General features: G+C 36.6%; 2 protein-coding genes across 4 annotated transcripts in view; both read left to right on the top strand.

The window, feature by feature from the left end:
- Window positions 1-1,028, top strand: part of LOC109207351 (IQ domain-containing protein IQM3-like) — a gene marked incomplete at its 5' end in the record, with an annotated part of 4,833 nt that extends 3,805 nt beyond the window's left edge. The window contains 1 exon segment of the mRNA XM_019370253.1: window positions 223-1,028. Coding sequence (XP_019225798.1) covers window positions 223-714 — 492 coding nt within the window.
- Window positions 1,029-12,090: 11,062 nt separating this feature from the next.
- On the top strand, window positions 12,091-18,205 carry LOC109207350. 3 transcript variants are annotated; one of them, XM_019370252.1, is made up of 8 exons: window positions 12,091-12,263; window positions 12,918-12,986; window positions 15,537-15,650; window positions 15,730-15,807; window positions 16,277-16,342; window positions 16,520-16,585; window positions 16,979-17,834; window positions 17,945-18,205. In XM_019370252.1, exons 3-7 carry the CDS (start codon window positions 15,552-15,554, stop codon window positions 17,810-17,812), a joined length of 1,143 nt encoding a protein of 380 aa, XP_019225797.1. In that variant the 5' UTR covers window positions 12,091-12,263; window positions 12,918-12,986; window positions 15,537-15,551; the 3' UTR covers window positions 17,813-17,834; window positions 17,945-18,205. The 3 variants fall into 3 exon arrangements, with proteins under 3 accessions (XP_019225797.1, XP_019225795.1, XP_019225796.1); XM_019370250.1 differs by lacking the exon at window positions 12,918-12,986; XM_019370251.1 differs by lacking the exons at window positions 12,918-12,986; window positions 17,945-18,205 and having other exon boundaries at window positions 16,979-17,935.

The raw sequence follows: 18,205 nt of genomic DNA, 5'->3' as shown, positions 1-18,205 counted from the left end.
CCCCCCCCCCCTCCTCTCTCTCTCTCTCCCTCCCTCCTGTTCTCTTTTGCCTTCGGGTTGGGGCCGAGGGCCATTTACCTTCTATGGATAGGAAACAATGCTCACTGGATCCTAGTTTTTTACCATACTGTTTGCTTTGCATCGGATTTGACTTGTGGTTTCTTGTGATCACTTACCAAGTTCTAAATCAAATATTCCTCGTCTTTTGTGATCTATCATCAGATAAAAAAGGCAAATGAGGACTATGACAACTCTGAAGATGTGAAATCTGTTGAAAATCGTCCATCTAAACTTTCAACTAAATCAGACTCTCCTCCTCAAGCTGTTAAGGAAGAGGAGAAAGACTGTTCCGCGGAATCAATGGGAGCACCACAAGCTGAAAGTACAAGTAACTACAAGAGAACGCTCTCCGGTGGCCTTCAGAGCCCAAGAAGAGATGTGCCAAAGACTGCTATACTGCAACGGATCAGTTCCAAGAAGTCTACAAAATCATATCAACTAGGTCATCAACTCTCCCGGGTGTGGTCAACAGGTGCTGGTCCAAGAATTGGCTGCATTGCTGATTACCCTGCTGAACTAAGATGGCAGGCTTTGGAACTGACTAATATTTCACCTAGACCTTCTCCATCATCGACTCCTAGGCCGTTTGATGCTCTTTGTTCGCCTACTTGTTCTTCACCTGTTTTTGGCAATGTACTCGTGAAGTCTTCTTGAACCAGAGATTTTTTCTCATGTTCCTGCTACATTGCGCTATGTCCTCAGAATCAACCTAGTGCAAGGACAAAAGGTTGTTTATTGATTCTCCTTCTTTTGGCTCTTGAAATCAGGCTGATGGATTGGATGATTAGGCAATATGTATTACCATATCGACTTATCATTGCAGATTCAGTACTTGTATCTAAACCCTGTATTTGTCTTAAGATATTCATTGAATATTTATAAATTGTTAATCTAGAACCCAATAACATAAACGGGTTGAACCCATAAGATTCAAATCTTGGCTTCACCTCTGAGCGTATAGATGTCAAGTCTGACCAATAATTTGTGATCTATTCAAGTTTAGAACAGGTTGGTGATTGATGTACTCACTCAGTAAATATGGCAACTGGGTTATGCTGGCCCATGAATTGGACTGACCCAGTTGTTATTAGGGATCTTTACACAAATAGCCGATAGGATTTACTGTCTGGTTTTTCTAGCCAATATACGAAGATTATATATTGATTATAAATGATTGTAGACATATGTAACAATAAATTTCGAGTCTGTAATATTCAAGATAAGAAAAAGGTTGCAAATTACAAAATGTAATATGAAGAGTCGACTTGGGTTGCAATCTCCAGAATGTCACTAGATCTGCAAATGACGTCCTCCGATTCTTCTCCTCACAAAAGCCACTTCAAGGGCTCTTGGAAAGGACGGGATCCGTCACGAACAGTTCGATGGCCGTCACGAACAATGATTTGAGATTTGGCTATGACAGACGGAAAATTTGGAACCACCTCTTGGATTCTTGACTTGTACCCCGTTGTTGAATTTGTTTACGAACGAAGATCGCCAATGTAGAAGAAGACTTTAGATGCTTTCTTGGAGCTTCTCCAGCTTTTCTCCAACTTGCTTGATGTCTTTCTCTCTGTGTTGTCCTTTTTTTTAGCCTTATGGGAGCTCTCTATTTATAATGGTAGAATAGGAGAGTTGTCATAAAGCCAAAAGCCTTTGCTATGATTTGAATAATTTGATTGGTCCATTTGAATTATGAACCTATCTCATTTAGTTACACTCGGCATGCTTTTATTGGCCAGTTAACTTGACATGTCGCTTGATACGTGGTAAGATTTTATTGGACACTTCTTTTGACTTGGCGCCATGTAATTTGACATGTGGCATTTGTTTAGGCTTTAAGATGTAACTTTAGCCATTTGGAATTCGGGTTAGTGAAAATGGCTCATCTTTTAAAGTCCAATTAAATAAACGAGTCCAAATAAATTCAGATTTTAATTTAATTCCATGTTGGACTTAAATAATTAAACTTGATTTAGGCTAACCATTTCTTGAATTTAGGAATTTGTCCCGGACTTCAGTCCATAAAAATTCGTATGTCACAACATATTATACATATATATGTATATCCACCGATTATTTTTAATTTAAACTTTTGAGTGGGTCGCTATTTAGGTTAGTTCTTCTTGTTATATTAGTAGCCTACTACCTAAGCTTGGTCTTGGCCCCTATGAGAAAGTCGACATGGTCGAAAATGGTACTCCTTCCGTTTTAATTTACGTGACATAATTTGATTAGGAATGAGTTGAAAAAAAGTTAAAAAATTTATAGTCTTAAACTTGTCATGTATTTAATATTTTTATGGCTAAAAGCATATTGTTAGAAGAAAATAAAAAACTTAATGTTAAATTGTTTCTATAAATATATTGTAAATTCTTTTTCAAATAAACTAATAACAAAATAATCCAACTCAAATAAAACCTAAACGAATTTGGAGCAGTGAAAAAATAATGAAGAATTTACATAGAATACAACCCTTTAAAGACTTATTTATATTCCTACAACTACTTAAAAAATATTACTTTTAGTACAATTTATTTTAAAATCTTACCTTTTTAATTAAATTATGTACAATTTTTCATATCCTAAAATCTCTCCCTTGAGATTCTCTCTCACTTAAAAGATATCTCTTTCTGGTTCTCTCTCACCTATCAATCCCCCCCCCCCCCCTCTTCGTCCCATATATTCTGTGTAGGTCAAAATGCATAAAAAATACACTGCTCAGAAAATCATGGACAGTGTTGGTAGAGACAATGTTCAGATTGAAGAAATTTCTGAATCATCTGTTGAAAGAACTAATTTTTTGTCAATATCTCATAGTTCTGGTGCACCAACATCGCATGCCAGCCATCACCCTAATTCTAATTATCAACAAGTTGCATATGGAAAAAAAGGAAGATAAAAGAATTTCTGAAAAAAAGCACGACAGAGATGAATCTGCGAAGATGATTTGCAGGGGTAAATCTGTAGTGTTTGACGATGATAATGATTTCTGTTTGAATTCGATACAGAAACTTGCATTTTCATTTCTAAATTATAGAAGGTTTTTATTTTTTCTCCCTTAGAGCCCCCGTAAACCATCCAAAATCAGTAAAAGCTTGAGAATTTTGCAGAGGGAAGTGTTTGCTTTGCCCCAGTTTTTTTGACAATGTATTATTTTATATAATATATACTATATATTACGTTATTGTATATTTTAATCATATATACATTTATATATATATATATATATATATATATATATAAATATAAACATTGATATGAAAAAAGAAAGAAATATTATTAACAAATATATTATACATATACTATGTATTATTGTATACTTTCTTTGATATTTTCATACCTAAAACATATCCTTATATATATCCCTTGAGGTTCTCTCTCATCTAAAACGTATCTATCCGTATTAAGTTTTTCCCAATTTCTCCATAAAAGATTCGAGTATATCCCAATGTCCCAAGCCTCTTCCCCATTATTAAAAAATATATATCATGTATACTAATAAAAATATAGTATATATAATATATTTTACAGTATACAATATATGATATAATATAAACTTATATGACATTGGTATAAGTATACAACACAACATACCTTTTATAGTAGACCACTTTAGTTTATCGGATGTATATTACTAATCAATAAGTATACAATACATTATATAATATAAACTTATATGACACTTGGTATATATAATATACAATACATCATATCTTTGTTACATGTTATATATTGATTATGATCTATTTTGTTCCGTTTTTATGGGTACTTTTTATTTAAAGATTATTTCTCCTACTACCAGAGAGGGTGAATTTGATGAATGGATTGTTTGTTGAGAATGTGGTGGAGAAGGAGAATACAAATAAACAGGTAACGGATAATTTTCCGTATTAAGTTTCCTTATTTATAGGAATTGTGATGGAGTATTTTTAGGGAACAATTAATTTTATTAAATATGTTTGATATTCAGTTTTCTCGTTTATAGGAAGCTACCGTATTTAAGAGCTATTTCCTTTATTCTTTTAAGTTGTAAGATATGTTAATTACTTTATTGTTGTAGATTAATTATAATTCGCTCTAGAGGCGCACGTTACGCAAGGAATAGCTAACGTACGCCTCCACCGAACGACGCAACGATCCAGTGGCGGATGCAGACACGATGTCGAACACTGAAAATAGGATGGTTACACCGGAATCGGAAATCCCTCAAACCCTAGAACCAACACAATTGGTTCATTGGATGCAAGGGATGGGAAGTACCCCAACAATTCTTCAAGCTCCGGTGAAAGAGGATCTGACAAAAGAACAAGTAATTCCAAAACCAGTGGAGATGGATGCGACTATAGCAGCAACAAAACTAACATTCTCGGTAGAATCGCATGAAGCTAGGGCTACTCTAGCAGATGTGGTACGAGGGAATCGATCTATACAACAAGGATCGAAGCTCGAGTATTATCCACCAATCATGAAAGAAGGTGTAAAGATGGTCCGACTCAATCAAATTGAAGTTGAAGAAGAGATCCGGAAATGGAAATCAAGCTTAATCGGATATGTGCTAGGTGGGTCACCTTCCTTCAAGGAGATGCTGAAATTCGTCTATGGTGTCTGGCACTTTGTGGATACACCACAGGTATATCTACACGATGATGGATACTTTATCTTTCGATTTCAAGATGATGAAGACAGATTGATTAAAATATGGGCCATACACTTTCAACAATAGACCGGTGATACTGAAGCAATGGGCACCAGATTTTGACATCAGTAAGGAGACCAACCATATTGTTCCTACATGGGTAACCCTACCTGGGCTGCCAATACAATATTGGGCAACTGAGAATCTGGGCAGAATTGCGAGCTATTTGGGTAAACCAATATGTACTGATAAGTTGACAGCACAGGGAGATAGGATTTCATATGCTAGAATTTTGGTAGATATGGATATATCACAGCCACTTCCTGAACACATATTGATCGAAGATGAAAAAGGTGGATGTAAGGAGCAGCGATTAGAACATGAATGGAAGCCATCTTATTGCCAGGATTGCTTACAAATAGGACATAACACTAGGAGTTGCAAGAAGGAGCAGGAGCCCAAAGCTAAACCTGACAAGGGAGGAGAAAAGAATCCCAAAGGTAGAAGGCAAAAGCAGAATAATCAACAACCAATAGCACAGTGGAAAGTGAAGACTACCAATGATCCTAAACATCTAGTTCAGGAAGGTCAACAGAAGGATAATCAAGCTAATATGGACATAGATGACAGGGCTGATAGCAATGAGAAATGAAGATTAATCAAAGGGAAAATGAAAGAAATACCTCAAGGAAAGGAACCTCATAAGGGAGCCCTGTCTGATGTAGAAGTGGAAAAGCTACTTAGTCAAAACAGATTCAGCTCTTTGAGAATACAAGGGAAAGAGGCTACCAAAGAAGTAGAAAGGGACACTAGCATCTCTGATAAATTCCCCCCATGATAGTCTGTTCATGGAATATCAGAGGGCTAAATAAGCCCTTTAAGCAGAAGGAACTCAAGGCCTTTCTGATCAAGAATAATGTAACTATAATAGGTTGCCTTGAGACAAAGGTAAAAGAAAAAAAAATGGCTAAAGTAAGAAGAAAATTTGAAGGAGAGTGGACTATATATACAAACTATAATACAACTCCTAAGGGGAGAATTTGGGTGTTCTGGAAAGATCATATAGTGGTTGTTCAGGTAATTATGGCCAACCACCAGATGGTCCACTGTCATGTTAAGGATAGAGGTTATAACTTATCTTGTGAGCTGACTTATGTATATGGGAACAACACTAATTCAGAGAGGAAGGAGATGTGGGATCAACTGAGAAGACTCAACAACAACATAACTGAGCCGTGGCTGGTGATGGGAGACTTTAATACCATGTTGTCAGTCAATGATAGACTAAATGGGAATCCAGTCCACCAAGCAGAAATACTGGATTTTCAAAACTGTATCACAGATTGGGATTGGGACTATATATATATATATATATATATATATATATATATATATATATATATATATATATTAGAAAGGGATGGCAATGGTCATGGTGTAATAAAAGAGAAGCAACAGAGAGAATATATAGTAATATTGACTGGGTATTTGGAAACTCTCAATGATTTATTCTGTATAATGATATAGAAGCTTTTTATGATGCTCCTGGTGTATCAGACCATTCTCCAATTATCCTACGAACTGATAGAGTCAAGCAGAGACTGCCCAAACCATTCAGACTGCTAGAGGTGGTAATGCAGAATCAAGAGTTTAAGGAGACAGTGCAACAGATATGCAGACAGCCCATAGAGGGATATGCCATGTACTCAATATGGAGGAAATTGCAAATGCTGGAGCAAGAAACAAAGCACCTGAACAGAGAATTCTCCTAATTGGAAAGAAAGCTGAACCCAATGAAAGATGAGTTGAAAAATGTACAAGAAGAACTGAGCTCAGACTTGTTCAACAATCAATTAATAACCAAGGAAAATGAGTTATTACTTCAAATAGAGAAATGGGAAGGTATACATGAACAGGTATTAAGACAGAAGTCTCGTGCCACTTGGATCCAAGCTGGGGACTCAAACTCAAAATTCTTCCATGCTCAAGTGAAAGTCAGACAAGCCAGAAATAGAATTGGCTCTATTTGCAATGACCAAGGGGTAAGACTAACTGATCCTAAGCTTGTTGAACAAGAGTTTGTGAACTTCTTCCAAGGCCTATTGGGGAAGTGTGCGAAAGAACTATCATGCTTGGATGTAAACATTGTTAGACTGGGACCTTGTCTAAACAAAGAGCAATAACAAAGGATGCTTCAGCAGGTCACAAAAGAAGAAGTTTGTCAGATAGTAAAAGAGCTGCCCAATGGCAAATCCCCGGGTATTGATGGATACACAACTGAATTTTTCAAGCAATATTGGGATACTATTGGAGCTGAAGTTACAGAGGCAATCCTTGAGTTCTTTGCAAATGGAAAGATACTAAAGAGTGTGAATTGCACAACTGTCACCTTGGTGCCTAAAGTAGCAAGCCCTATCCATGTGAAGGAGTACATACCAATAGCATGCTGCACCACTTTGTACAAGGTGATAGCCAAGATCTTAACTGGAAGATTAAAAACAGTAGTAGATCATATAGTAGGACCTGCGCAATCTGCATTCATTGAAGGAAGAAATATATTGGACAATGTCATCCTGGCCCATGAATTAGTCAAAGGATACACACAAAAAGGTGTATCACCAAGGTGTCTGATAAAGGTGGATATAAGGAAAGCATATGACTCAGTGGAATGGCCATTCCTGAAGATGGTGCTACTAGAGTATGGAATCCCTGCCAAGCTTGTGAATCTGATAATGGAATGTGTTACAACTGTAAGCTACTCTCTGTTGCTTAATGGAGGACTGACACCTAAATTTCAAGCAAAGAAAGGGTTGAGACAGGGGGACCCTATGTCACCCTATTTGTTTGTGTTAGTCATGGAATATCTCAATCGAAGTTTAAAGACACTTGAGCATATACCACACTTTAACTACCATCCAAAGTGTGCTAAGCTCAAGATATCCCATATATGTTTTGCAGATGACTTGATCATGTGTTGCCGAGCAGACAGAATTTCAATCAGTCTGATACTGAAGGCGTTCCACCATTTCTCTGAGGTAACTGGTCTACAAGCAAATATGGAAAAAAGCTCATTCTATGTGGCTGGAGTGAATGAGGAATTCAAAGCCTCAATTCTTGCAGATATGCAATTTGCACTAGGAGAGTTCCCTTTCAAATACTTGGGGGTACCACTGTCAGCAAAAAAGTTGTCCACTCATCAATGTATGCCACTGGTGGAGAGAATTATTACAAGAATCAAGTGCTGGACCACCAAGTTTTTATCTTATAGTGGTTGACTACAACTGATCAAAAGTGTATTATTTGAAATGCAAACATATTGGGCACAGGTTTTCTTACTGCCAAAAAAGATATTACACATGGTTACTGCTGTGTGTAGGACATTCTTATGGACGGGAAGTAATGAGCCATCAAAAAGGGCTTTGGTATCATGGGAAAGAATGTGTATGCCAGGTTCAACAGGAAGATTGGGAATCATGGACTTCTACTCATGGAACAAGGCTGCTTTATGCAAACTTCTGTGGGCTATCAATGCCAAGGAGGACATTTTATGGGTAAAATGGACCCATAACTTCTACATAAAGAGGAGGGATGCCAATACAATGCCAACTCCAAAATAGGCTTGCTGGATTGTTCGAAAGTTATTTGACATAAGAGAATGGTTTGGATCTGTGAATACTTCTGGAGATGTCAATACATTCTGTAAACAAGGAAAATTCAGCATCAAAAGAGTGTACACAGCTGCAAGACCACAATTCCAAAAAGTTCCATGGAAAAACCTAGTACTGGGAGCTGGCACTATACCAAGACATAGATTCATACTGTGGTTAACTCTCAACCAAAGACTTGTAACAGTTGATCAACTGGCAAAATGGAAGATTGATGTGCCAAAGGAGTGTGTTCTGTGTACCAGTAAAAAAGAAGAATCGATTACTCATCTCTTCTTTTAATGTGAATATGCAAAATCGATATGGGCTACATCATTAGATTGGATGGGAGAAAAGCACTCAATTGTAAGCTAGGACGAGGAAGTTCAATGGCTAACCAAGAGAGTCAACAATGGTAGACCAAGAGCTCAAATCATGATGTTCTTATTTGCAGCAACAGTTTACTTCACTTGGCTGGAAAGAAATATGAGAAGATTTCAAATGCAACATACCACCTATACAAGGAGAGTTCGAGAGATTATTTTACAGTTGCATATAAAGGGCCAACAAAAGAGTAAATGGAGGATCTTATTAGAATAATTAAATAGATTTCCTACATGAGATAATGTATAGTATACTAGTCTGCTAGGAAAAGAAACAGAAAGTTGAAATACTGTAATAGGAATTTTATATAGGGACTAGCTCTAGGGTCTCGTGAGCTAGCGGTTGTACATATTTCATTGGTTAAATATAAGCTTTTTGTTTGACAAAAAAAAAAAAAAAATTTATGATTCTACATGTATTTTTGTGAACTTCCCATAAATAAATAATTGTGAAACATGTGGTCCTTATTTTATGTCTGCTAAAATAATCTCTTTTTCCTTCTTAAGTTTGCAGAGAGAGGGGTAAATATTTTACTTCCACGTCGTCCCCATGTAAATTATCAGAAACACAACAAAAAGAGAACAGACTGTGGCCAAGAATTAAATCAAGCCTTCAAAAATTGCCGCCGAATTTCGAACCTACCCTACTTTTCGCCACGTGTCAACGTCTAAATGGACCACACTCCTTCACTGTAATGTCCTACGTTTTGCCCCTTTTTATCACATGTTCCTCTAGTAGGACGTAACGTAATGTCTTACGCTACAAAAAAGACAATTTAAACTAATGACTAAATTTATAAAAATTTGAACAATATAGTGGAGTAATATGTACTTATGTTTAAATTTATTCTTAAATTAATTTATTTGAGCTGACAGAGAACGATAAATGGGAATTATTGTGTAACTATTAAATATAAATTAAATCCTTTATAGTTTTATGTTCCTATAAAAATCGTATTTTTGGTATATATAGTTAATATTCGGCACTCGCTAATTAATTACGAGTGAAATTATTAATTAATTGTGCGTCTATAACACTATACTCAGAGGCGAATCCAGCATTTTAAGTTTATGAGTTTCTAAAAAAATCTCAAGTTAATATATAATAATAACTGGATTACTCTTATACATTTAATAGAGTTTTCAATATATAAATACAAGATCTAGACAAAAGCTACTGGGTTCACAGGAACCCGTAATTATTATACTATCCGCCCCTGACTATACTACTTTCACACTCTAACTCTGATACCGTATGTTGTGCGTACTTTTAAGTAATAAGACTGCTTGCTAAACAAATCACTATTGACAAAACGTCTCATACTCGCACTAACGGGTAACGTATGAAAGCAGTCTGATTATTTCAATTGAGTCGAGTTTTACGGAGCTCGAGTGGGGATCTTTACGTAAATAGCCGAACATATACATTATTTATTTTTTCTAACCATAACATAATTTACATATTGATTATACGTAATTATACACATATAATATATAAACTTTACATATATTATACCTTTACCGATAATTTTTAATTTAAATGAATTGGGTGTTTGGGTTAATTAGTCTTTAGTTAAACAGTTGGGTGCAAAATAACTTCCTACGTGCCCATTCCTCTAGCACGTGAAATATCCTACGTGGAACGTAGTAAACACGTGGTATCTGGAGATACATGGATCCGTAGTTGCAAAAGGCAGTGTTTGTTTGTGATCTGTCAAGACACGTGGCACTCATTCACCGTCCTTTTTCTCCCTCTCTTTTATTCTGCTTTGTCCTCACTTTAAACGTTTAGTTACTTTTTTGGTTTTTTTAAAAAAATCTTTTCATAGTAATATACTATGAATATGAATACCAAACAGGTAGAAGAATCGACGCCGCCGTGCACGGCGGAAGAAGGGAGGTTTTCTGGTGGTGGAGATGGTGAAGATGAAGCGGTGGAGTGTGAGTTGGAAGCAGCACAAACGTTGGCTTGTTTGGCTGGTTGCTCTAAGGTTGGTCTTTTCTTCTTCTTCTTTTTTTTTCGAGTTTCTATTTTCGACCCCAAACTAGTTTGTGATTACAGTATATATTACTCCCTCCGTTTCAATTTAGATGGAGTAGTTTAACTCGGTTAGATGAATAAGTTTGACACGGCACAAAATTTAAGAAAAAGGCACGAAGTTTAAGAAAAAGAAAAGTTCTTAAAAACAAAAGAAAAAGGAGATTTTTGAAATTTGTGATCTGAAAAGCTTAATCTATATCTTCATTAATGGGGTGCTTATGCTTTCCTGAGCGGAGGTTTATTGAAAACAACCTCTCTATCCTCACAAGGTAGGGGTAAGGTGTGCGTACACACTACTCTCCCCAGATCCCACGGTTTGGGATAATACTGGTTATGTTGTTGTTCTAGTTGTTGTTGTGGTTTTAAAGCTTAAGGGTAAAAGCTTTGTAGGAAAGTTTCCTACTAAGTAGTTTAAAATGAAGAGTTTATAGTTGAATTATTTTCAATTGTATAATTGTATCAATTCTTTTTGGAACAGACTAAATAGCTTCTACGAGTAGGCACCATCACGACCCCCGAGGGTGGGAAATCCGGGCCGTGACAAGTTGGTATCAGAGCTCTAGGTTACTTAGGTCTCACAATTCACGGACAAGCTCGGTAGAGTCTGAGGGATCGGTACGTAGACGTCTGTATTTATCCCCCAGAGGCTAAAGAGTTAGGAAAAGTTTCACATTTGTTCTTTCTTGTCGTGCGGTTTGGTTCCTCAATGCTAATTGAATTTCTACTCTGTTCTTTCGAGATGGCGAGAACACGCGCTTCCTCATCTACCGATCAGCAGTCAGAGCCCCCAACANTGCTAAACAAATCACTATTGACAAAACGTCTCATACTCGCACTAACGGGTAACGTATGAAAGCAGTCTGATTATTTCAATTGAGTCGAGTTTTACGGAGCTCGAGTGGGGATCTTTACGTAAATAGCCGAACATATACATTATTTATTTTTTCTAACCATAACATAATTTACATATTGATTATACGTAATTATACACATATAATATATAAACTTTACATATATTATACCTTTACCGATAATTTTTAATTTAAATGAATTGGGTGTTTGGGTTAATTAGTCTTTAGTTAAACAGTTGGGTGCAAAATAACTTCCTACGTGCCCATTCCTCTAGCACGTGAAATATCCTACGTGGAACGTAGTAAACACGTGGTATCTGGAGATACATGGATCCGTAGTTGCAAAAGGCAGTGTTTGTTTGTGATCTGTCAAGACACGTGGCACTCATTCACCGCCTTTTTTCTCCCTCTCTTTTTATTCTGCTTTTGTCCTCACTTAAACGTTTAGTTCTTTTTTGTTTTTTTAAAAAAATCTTTTCATAGTAATATACTATGAATATGAATACCAAACAGGTAGAAGAATCGACGCCGCCGTGCACGGCGGAAGAAGGGAGGTTTTCTGGTGGTGGAGATGGTGAAGATGAAGCGGTGGAGTGTGAGTTGGAAGCAGCACAAACGTTGGCTTGTTTGGCTGGTTGCTCTAAGGTTGGTCTTTTCTTCTTCTTCTTTTTTTTTCGAGTTTCTATTTTCGACCCCAAACTAGTTTGTGATTACAGTATATATTACTCCCTCCGTTTCAATTTAGATGGAGTAGTTTAACTCGGTTAGATGAATAAGTTTGACACGGCACAAAATTTAAGAAAAAGGCACGAAGTTTAAGAAAAAAGAAAAGTTCTTAAAAACAAAAGAAAAAGGAGATTTTTGAAATTTGTGATCTGAAAAGCTTAATCTATATCTTCATTAATGGGGTGCTTATGCTTTCCTGAGCGGAGGTTTATTGAAAACAACCTCTCTATCCTCACAAGGTAGGGGTAAGGTGTGCGTACACACTACTCTCCCCAGATCCCACGGTTTGGGATAATACTGGTTATGTTGTTGTTCTAGTTGTTGTTGTGGTTTTAAAGCTTAAGGGTAAAAGCTTTGTAGGAAAGTTTCCTACTAAGTAGTTTAAAATGAAGAGTTTATAGTTGAATTATTTTCAATTGTATAATTGTATCAATTCTTTTTGGAACAGACTAATAAGGAAAGTGTTTTATCTAATTTGAAACAGAGGGAGTAGGAGTTTTATTTTTTAAATTTAAATTTTGGATTATTATGCACTGAATATGGTTTGTAAATTTAATGCATATATGTATGCAGGCATTGGTCATATGCGTATGTATATTCTTTCGATGAAAAAATAGCTCTTAAGCTTAGTCACAAAATGAGGTGAGTTAGGAGTCTCTCTTCCTTAGATGAAAAATAAATAAATTATAGAGTAGCTTTTATTTTTTGCATTTGTTGTAATGACAAAATGTGGTGCCTTTCTTTTATTTTATTTTCTTTTTACAATTTAGGGAATTTTGTAATGATTGTTTTGCTATTGTTGAAGGGGAGCCTTGGAGCAACAGTAAAGTTGTCTCCGTGTAACCTATAGATCACGGGTTCAAGTCGTGGAATTAGCCACTGATGCTTGCATTAGGGTAGACTGACTACATCACACCTCCTTGGGGTGTGAAACTTCCACGGACCTTGCATGAACGCAAGATGCTTCATGCAGGGCTGCTCCTTTATTGTTTAGCTTTTGTTAATAATTGCTAATTCCTCCCAAAAGCAATGATGTGTAAGACGAGATGACAATGTAAAGAAGTCATTTACATTGTTTGCTTATTAATCATCTAGTATCTCAAATAATTCTTGGAAATAAAGGTTTTCTTGATTTTGATTGCAATCATGAAACCTTATTGTGAATTTCAAAGAGGTATGTTTTTAGTTCTTCTAGTTTACTATCTTTTCATGTATGTTGGAGAAGCATGTTGAACGGTTTAATTATCAATGCTTTCTTCTTTTCATTTATGACTAGTAAGAGGTAAAGGAGAATACGAAGTTTAATGTGGGAAAAAAATGAGTCGAAGAGATGAAGATCCAGGGTTGAGAGTTAAGCACATGAGGGGACAAAACGTAGGTACTAAATTTTTAAACTGTGTGTGCATGTAACATATACTTAACTATGGTTAGATGACAAATTTATAAAACAAAAGAATGGATATGGGTCAATGGTCATCCTTTACAAGATTGGTGTATGCACATTCTCGTATCTAATCAAACCTCTCTTTTACTCTTTTGTTCCGATATTTTTTGGCTGCTATAGTGAAGTGTTCTTATAGAGAATATATATTATAACGTAACATGAAAATTTGGTTCCTTGGAAAATTTGGCTGTTATAGTATGTTGTTATAGAGAATGACTGTTATAGAGAGGTGACTATACTATTTAGCTTTCTTGTATTTACTCCAGAAAACCGTTAGTTCTTGAGTACATAATTGAAAATGCACCTGGGGGATGATGGATGTTACAAAAAAAAAATCAATGGACAGGGGTTGCTCTCATTGTTATTGTCCCTTTATAGGACGCGGAAAAATCTTCTCAAAGCATTGATTTATCGTCAAGATCCAACCCAGACACTTCAGTTTTGTGTGTGTATTAATCAAGATCCTAGTAATGCGTTCTTTGTCATGTTTGCTTATTAGCCTATTAGAGGCTTACACAATAAACTGTTTCTTATTAGCATTTCCATACTGATCACTTTCTAATTTGGAACTGCCAGTGGTATTTCGGGCGGAGGCGGACCTATGTGTAACAATGAGGGTCACCAGACCCCGTAACCCTCAGCAGAAATATTGTATATGTATATGCGTATACCTTGAAAATGGTTAATTTAAATAACTTGGCACCCTGAACTCTAAAAACCTTTAGGGGGCATTGGTTAAGCAGGTGCCCTCATCGCGTTAAAATTCTAGGTCCGCTTCTGATTTCGAGGTTCTGCCTATTAGTAAATAGGTAGAAGTCATTCTAGGTCCGCTTCTGATTTCGAGGTTCTGCCTATTAGTAAATAGGTAGAAGTCATTCTCCGAAAATATTTAGGTTTATGTTCCGCTCTGCATGTCCCTTCTTGATCATGGATGGTAGGTATTAAGAATTTTTCATTGCAATTACCACTTTGCTTCTCTGGACCAGTTCCATTGCCCCTTCCGGTACTGGCATCATATGTATCTCCCGGATTTCATAGGAAGCTGTTAAAACGAGATGTGAAAGTTAACCCTAAAAATTTCAGAAGATAGTAGTTTCTTCGGAAAAGAATGCGAAGTTTATAAGTTAAATGGTTCTAATAGGTTTTTTTGGAACCGTTAATGGTTCTGATATACTTTTCTTAAATAAATTCTTGCTAAAAGAGTTTACCAACCCTATGATAAGAAAAAATATGTTCAGGTAGATAACAAGAAGAGCACCATCCTTGTGCCTGAATTTACAATGGTGATCTCAAAAGGCAGCGATATTGTAATTGATCACCATTTTGTTGTTTAATTGCTTAAGCTAAAAGAGAAGAAAGATCCACCAAAATGAAGGGAGAAAAGGTTTATAGTTGTATAGCATTTCATGAAAAAAGAAAAAAAGAAAGAGTTGTAATATTAGCATTTTTGTAGAAATTGCCGGTATTCTCTCTTAGGCAGAAGACACAGGTCAGTATAATTTGTCTTGTTTTATGTGGGCTTCATTTTAGCTTTTGACACGATTTTTCTGTCTCTTTCACATCTTTTATTGAAGATAAGTTAACATTTTTATCCAATAGAGATTCTCCGTGAGCTTTGAACTATCATTTCGAGGAAAAAGGACTCTAAGAAAGAAAGGATCTCGCTATCTTTATCTAAGCAGATACTTTGACTTTTATTATTACCAGGAGTTTTTGGAAAAGTTGAGTTATGATTTCGCTTTTAACAGGGGCAAGCAATAGCTATGCCACCTGAACAGGAATCTGAACTCAAAACAAGCCCTCGTCACGCTCTAAAATATCTGCGAGTTGCCAGCAGAAGATCTAGGCAGAATTTGACTGAGGTACGGAACAATTTTAATCTCTTATTGATATATCCTTTAGAGTAGTCGGGTTCTTTTGGTTGATTTCTGATCATCTCAGGAGGAGAGGGAAGAAAGAAGGCTGTCTCGTGTGTTAGCAAACAGAGAATCTGCTAGGCAGACAATTCGCCGGAGACAGGTAAGCTGGTATGCTCATCCGAGCTATTCTCTTAAGCAACATAAGTCTATTATCGGAAGTCTAATTCTTATTACTAATGCAGACCACTTTTTAGTGCAATGTCTCTTCCTCAGAGCTCTTGTAATTTGTTGAACACAAACGTCCTTTTCGGTTGTCCCTATGTCGGTTGTTTATCAACTAGTTGAATGCCAAATGCTTAAGATTTCTTAGAAGTTTGATGTTTTGAACTAGCTTGAATTTGAGTCGTAGAGTTATTGTTGATTTTCCTCTTGCAGTCTAATATGTTAGAAATTACATTATATTCTGTTCACTTGTCTTCTTAACAGCATAACCAGCTTAGAGAGATGACAAGGTCTTAATATTATGCAGTATATCGTCTATCTCAGAGAGTTGTACATTTCTTGTGTTCGTGGAATCCCAGGTTGTGGCTAACAGAAAATATCATGTTCATGTAAATATTTCTTCATAGGCCATGTATGAGGAATTGACAAAAAAGGAAGCCGATCTTGCATTGGAGAACGAAAATTTGAAGAAGGTATTTTGGCATTTCTTTGCTCATTATTATTCGAGTTGGAAGCAAAATTTGAAAATGTAATAGATAACTTGGTCCTGCAATCTTAGGTTACTTGTCCAACTATTATATTATTTTTTGTTAGTACGCTACAATTCTCCGCATACTCGGCCTTTAATGGATGATATTTGTGACATGTAGACAAAGGAGCTGGCAGCTAAGGAGTACGAGTCTTTGAAGAATGAAAATACTAACTTAAGAATACAGGTAATCCTTTGTTCATGGTTTTATTCAGAATATGAAACACACACACACACGGATATATATATATATATATATATATATATATATATATATATATATATATATATATATGAAGGGGAGCTGTGGCGTAGCTGGTAAAGTTGCCTCCATGTGATCAGGAGGACACGGGTTCGAGCCGTGAAAACAGCCTCTTGCAAAAATGTAGGGTAAGGCTGCGTACAATAGACCCTTGTGGTCCGGCCCTTATCCGGACCCCGCGCATAACTGGAGCTTACTGCACTAGGCTGCTTATACATATATATATATATATATATATATATATATATATATATATATATATATCATTGACTTGAACACATGACAAAAAGCTATGACAAATGACTTTGGCATTTGCAGGTAGCTAAAATAGAGAAGGCTGAAGTAGAGGAAACAGATTGTGGCTCTAAGTCAAAACCTGTACAAATCTCCTCTACAAGTACAGCTCCAACTCCGACTCCAACCCCAAGTACAATTCCGGCCTCTCTTTTTAACCAATCTCCGATAACACCTTTCTTTTGGCCGTCCATCGTTCAACCTTTTAATGGTATCCTATTACAGTGTGGTTCTCAAAATATTTCTGATATTACATCGGTGCTGCCTTTACCTACTTCAGTTGAATTAAATTCTATTAACAGACAAGAGAGTTCGACCCCTGGAAATCCACTATTTGTACTTCCCCTCCCTTGTTTGATCCCATTTCATCCTCAAAGTAGCAATCTGTTTCTTCCTTGGTCCTCTACCCTTACTGATAAACATACCGAGACTTCCTCGGTTCATCAGCGTAGTACTTCATATCTGAACACGGAGAACAACCGAGCAGCGATTGCAGCCAAGACAGATGCTCCTGAATCAGTAAAAGCTACGCAAAGAGACTTCCTTCACGAAGCTGAACTCCGTTTTCCACCAGAAGGAGGTGCGTCCAAGCGAATCTGGCAACCTTCAAGTTCACACATACAGCTTGGTACCTCTGAACGTGTTAGCTCTCAACAAGACAACGCCCCTGATATCAGAGCTGTTTCTTGTACTGTGGGACATGTAACAGATACTTCAGAAAAGACATCTCAAGAATGCATCACCTCCTCTAGCAAAAATCCAGTCGATGCCCACGCAACAGCAGAGGCTCGGAAACGAAGGAAAGAGTTACTGAAATTGAGAAGCCAGCATTCTGATCAGTTTGGCCGGCACCACTAAGCTTCCGAGGCATGAGGTTAAGGTAAAAAAAATGCCACTCTCTAATGTAAGATTGATTTGAACGAGGTGGTCGGACTCTTTAATGTAAAATGTGGACAAATCATACTATCATCTTTTTTGTTCAATGTGCAGTATGCATCAGGTGCATGTACACCGGGGCTAACTCATTGAAGAAATATTCGAACGGCCAGACGGTTGTAAACCTACTATCTCTTGAGTGAGGCATATTTTGATTGCAGTAAGAGAGAGATTTTGATGTAACAGGTTTAAAGGATGTTGTACATGTAGTAGGAGCTTTAAAGTTTCCAAGATGATGAAACTATAGAAAATCATTACCAGTTTTGTTGGAATTTTGTTTTGCCGAGAGTATATTGTTGGTAATAAATCCCGTAA

Source organism: Nicotiana attenuata, unplaced genomic scaffold, assembly GCF_001879085.1.
Source record: "Nicotiana attenuata strain UT unplaced genomic scaffold, NIATTr2, whole genome shotgun sequence".
Lineage (NCBI taxonomy): Eukaryota > Viridiplantae > Streptophyta > Magnoliopsida > Solanales > Solanaceae > Nicotiana > Nicotiana attenuata.
The sequence above is the reverse complement of the archived record's forward strand: the minus strand, read 5'-3'. Positions and strand labels throughout refer to the sequence as shown.

What these genes read in the sequence shown, in the direction of transcription:
- LOC109207350 (XM_019370250.1), top strand. Translation starts at nt 12,111, where the DNA reads ATGAATATGAATACCAAACAGGTAGAAGAATCGACGCCGCCGTGCACG. An exon ending in AGAACGAAAATTTGAAGAAG is followed by an intron (nt 16,343 to 16,519) that starts GTATTTTGGCAT and finishes TGTGACATGTAG; the next exon opens with ACAAAGGAGCTGGCAGCTAA. An exon ending in ATACTAACTTAAGAATACAG is followed by an intron (nt 16,586 to 16,978) that starts GTAATCCTTTGT and finishes TGGCATTTGCAG; the next exon opens with GTAGCTAAAATAGAGAAGGC.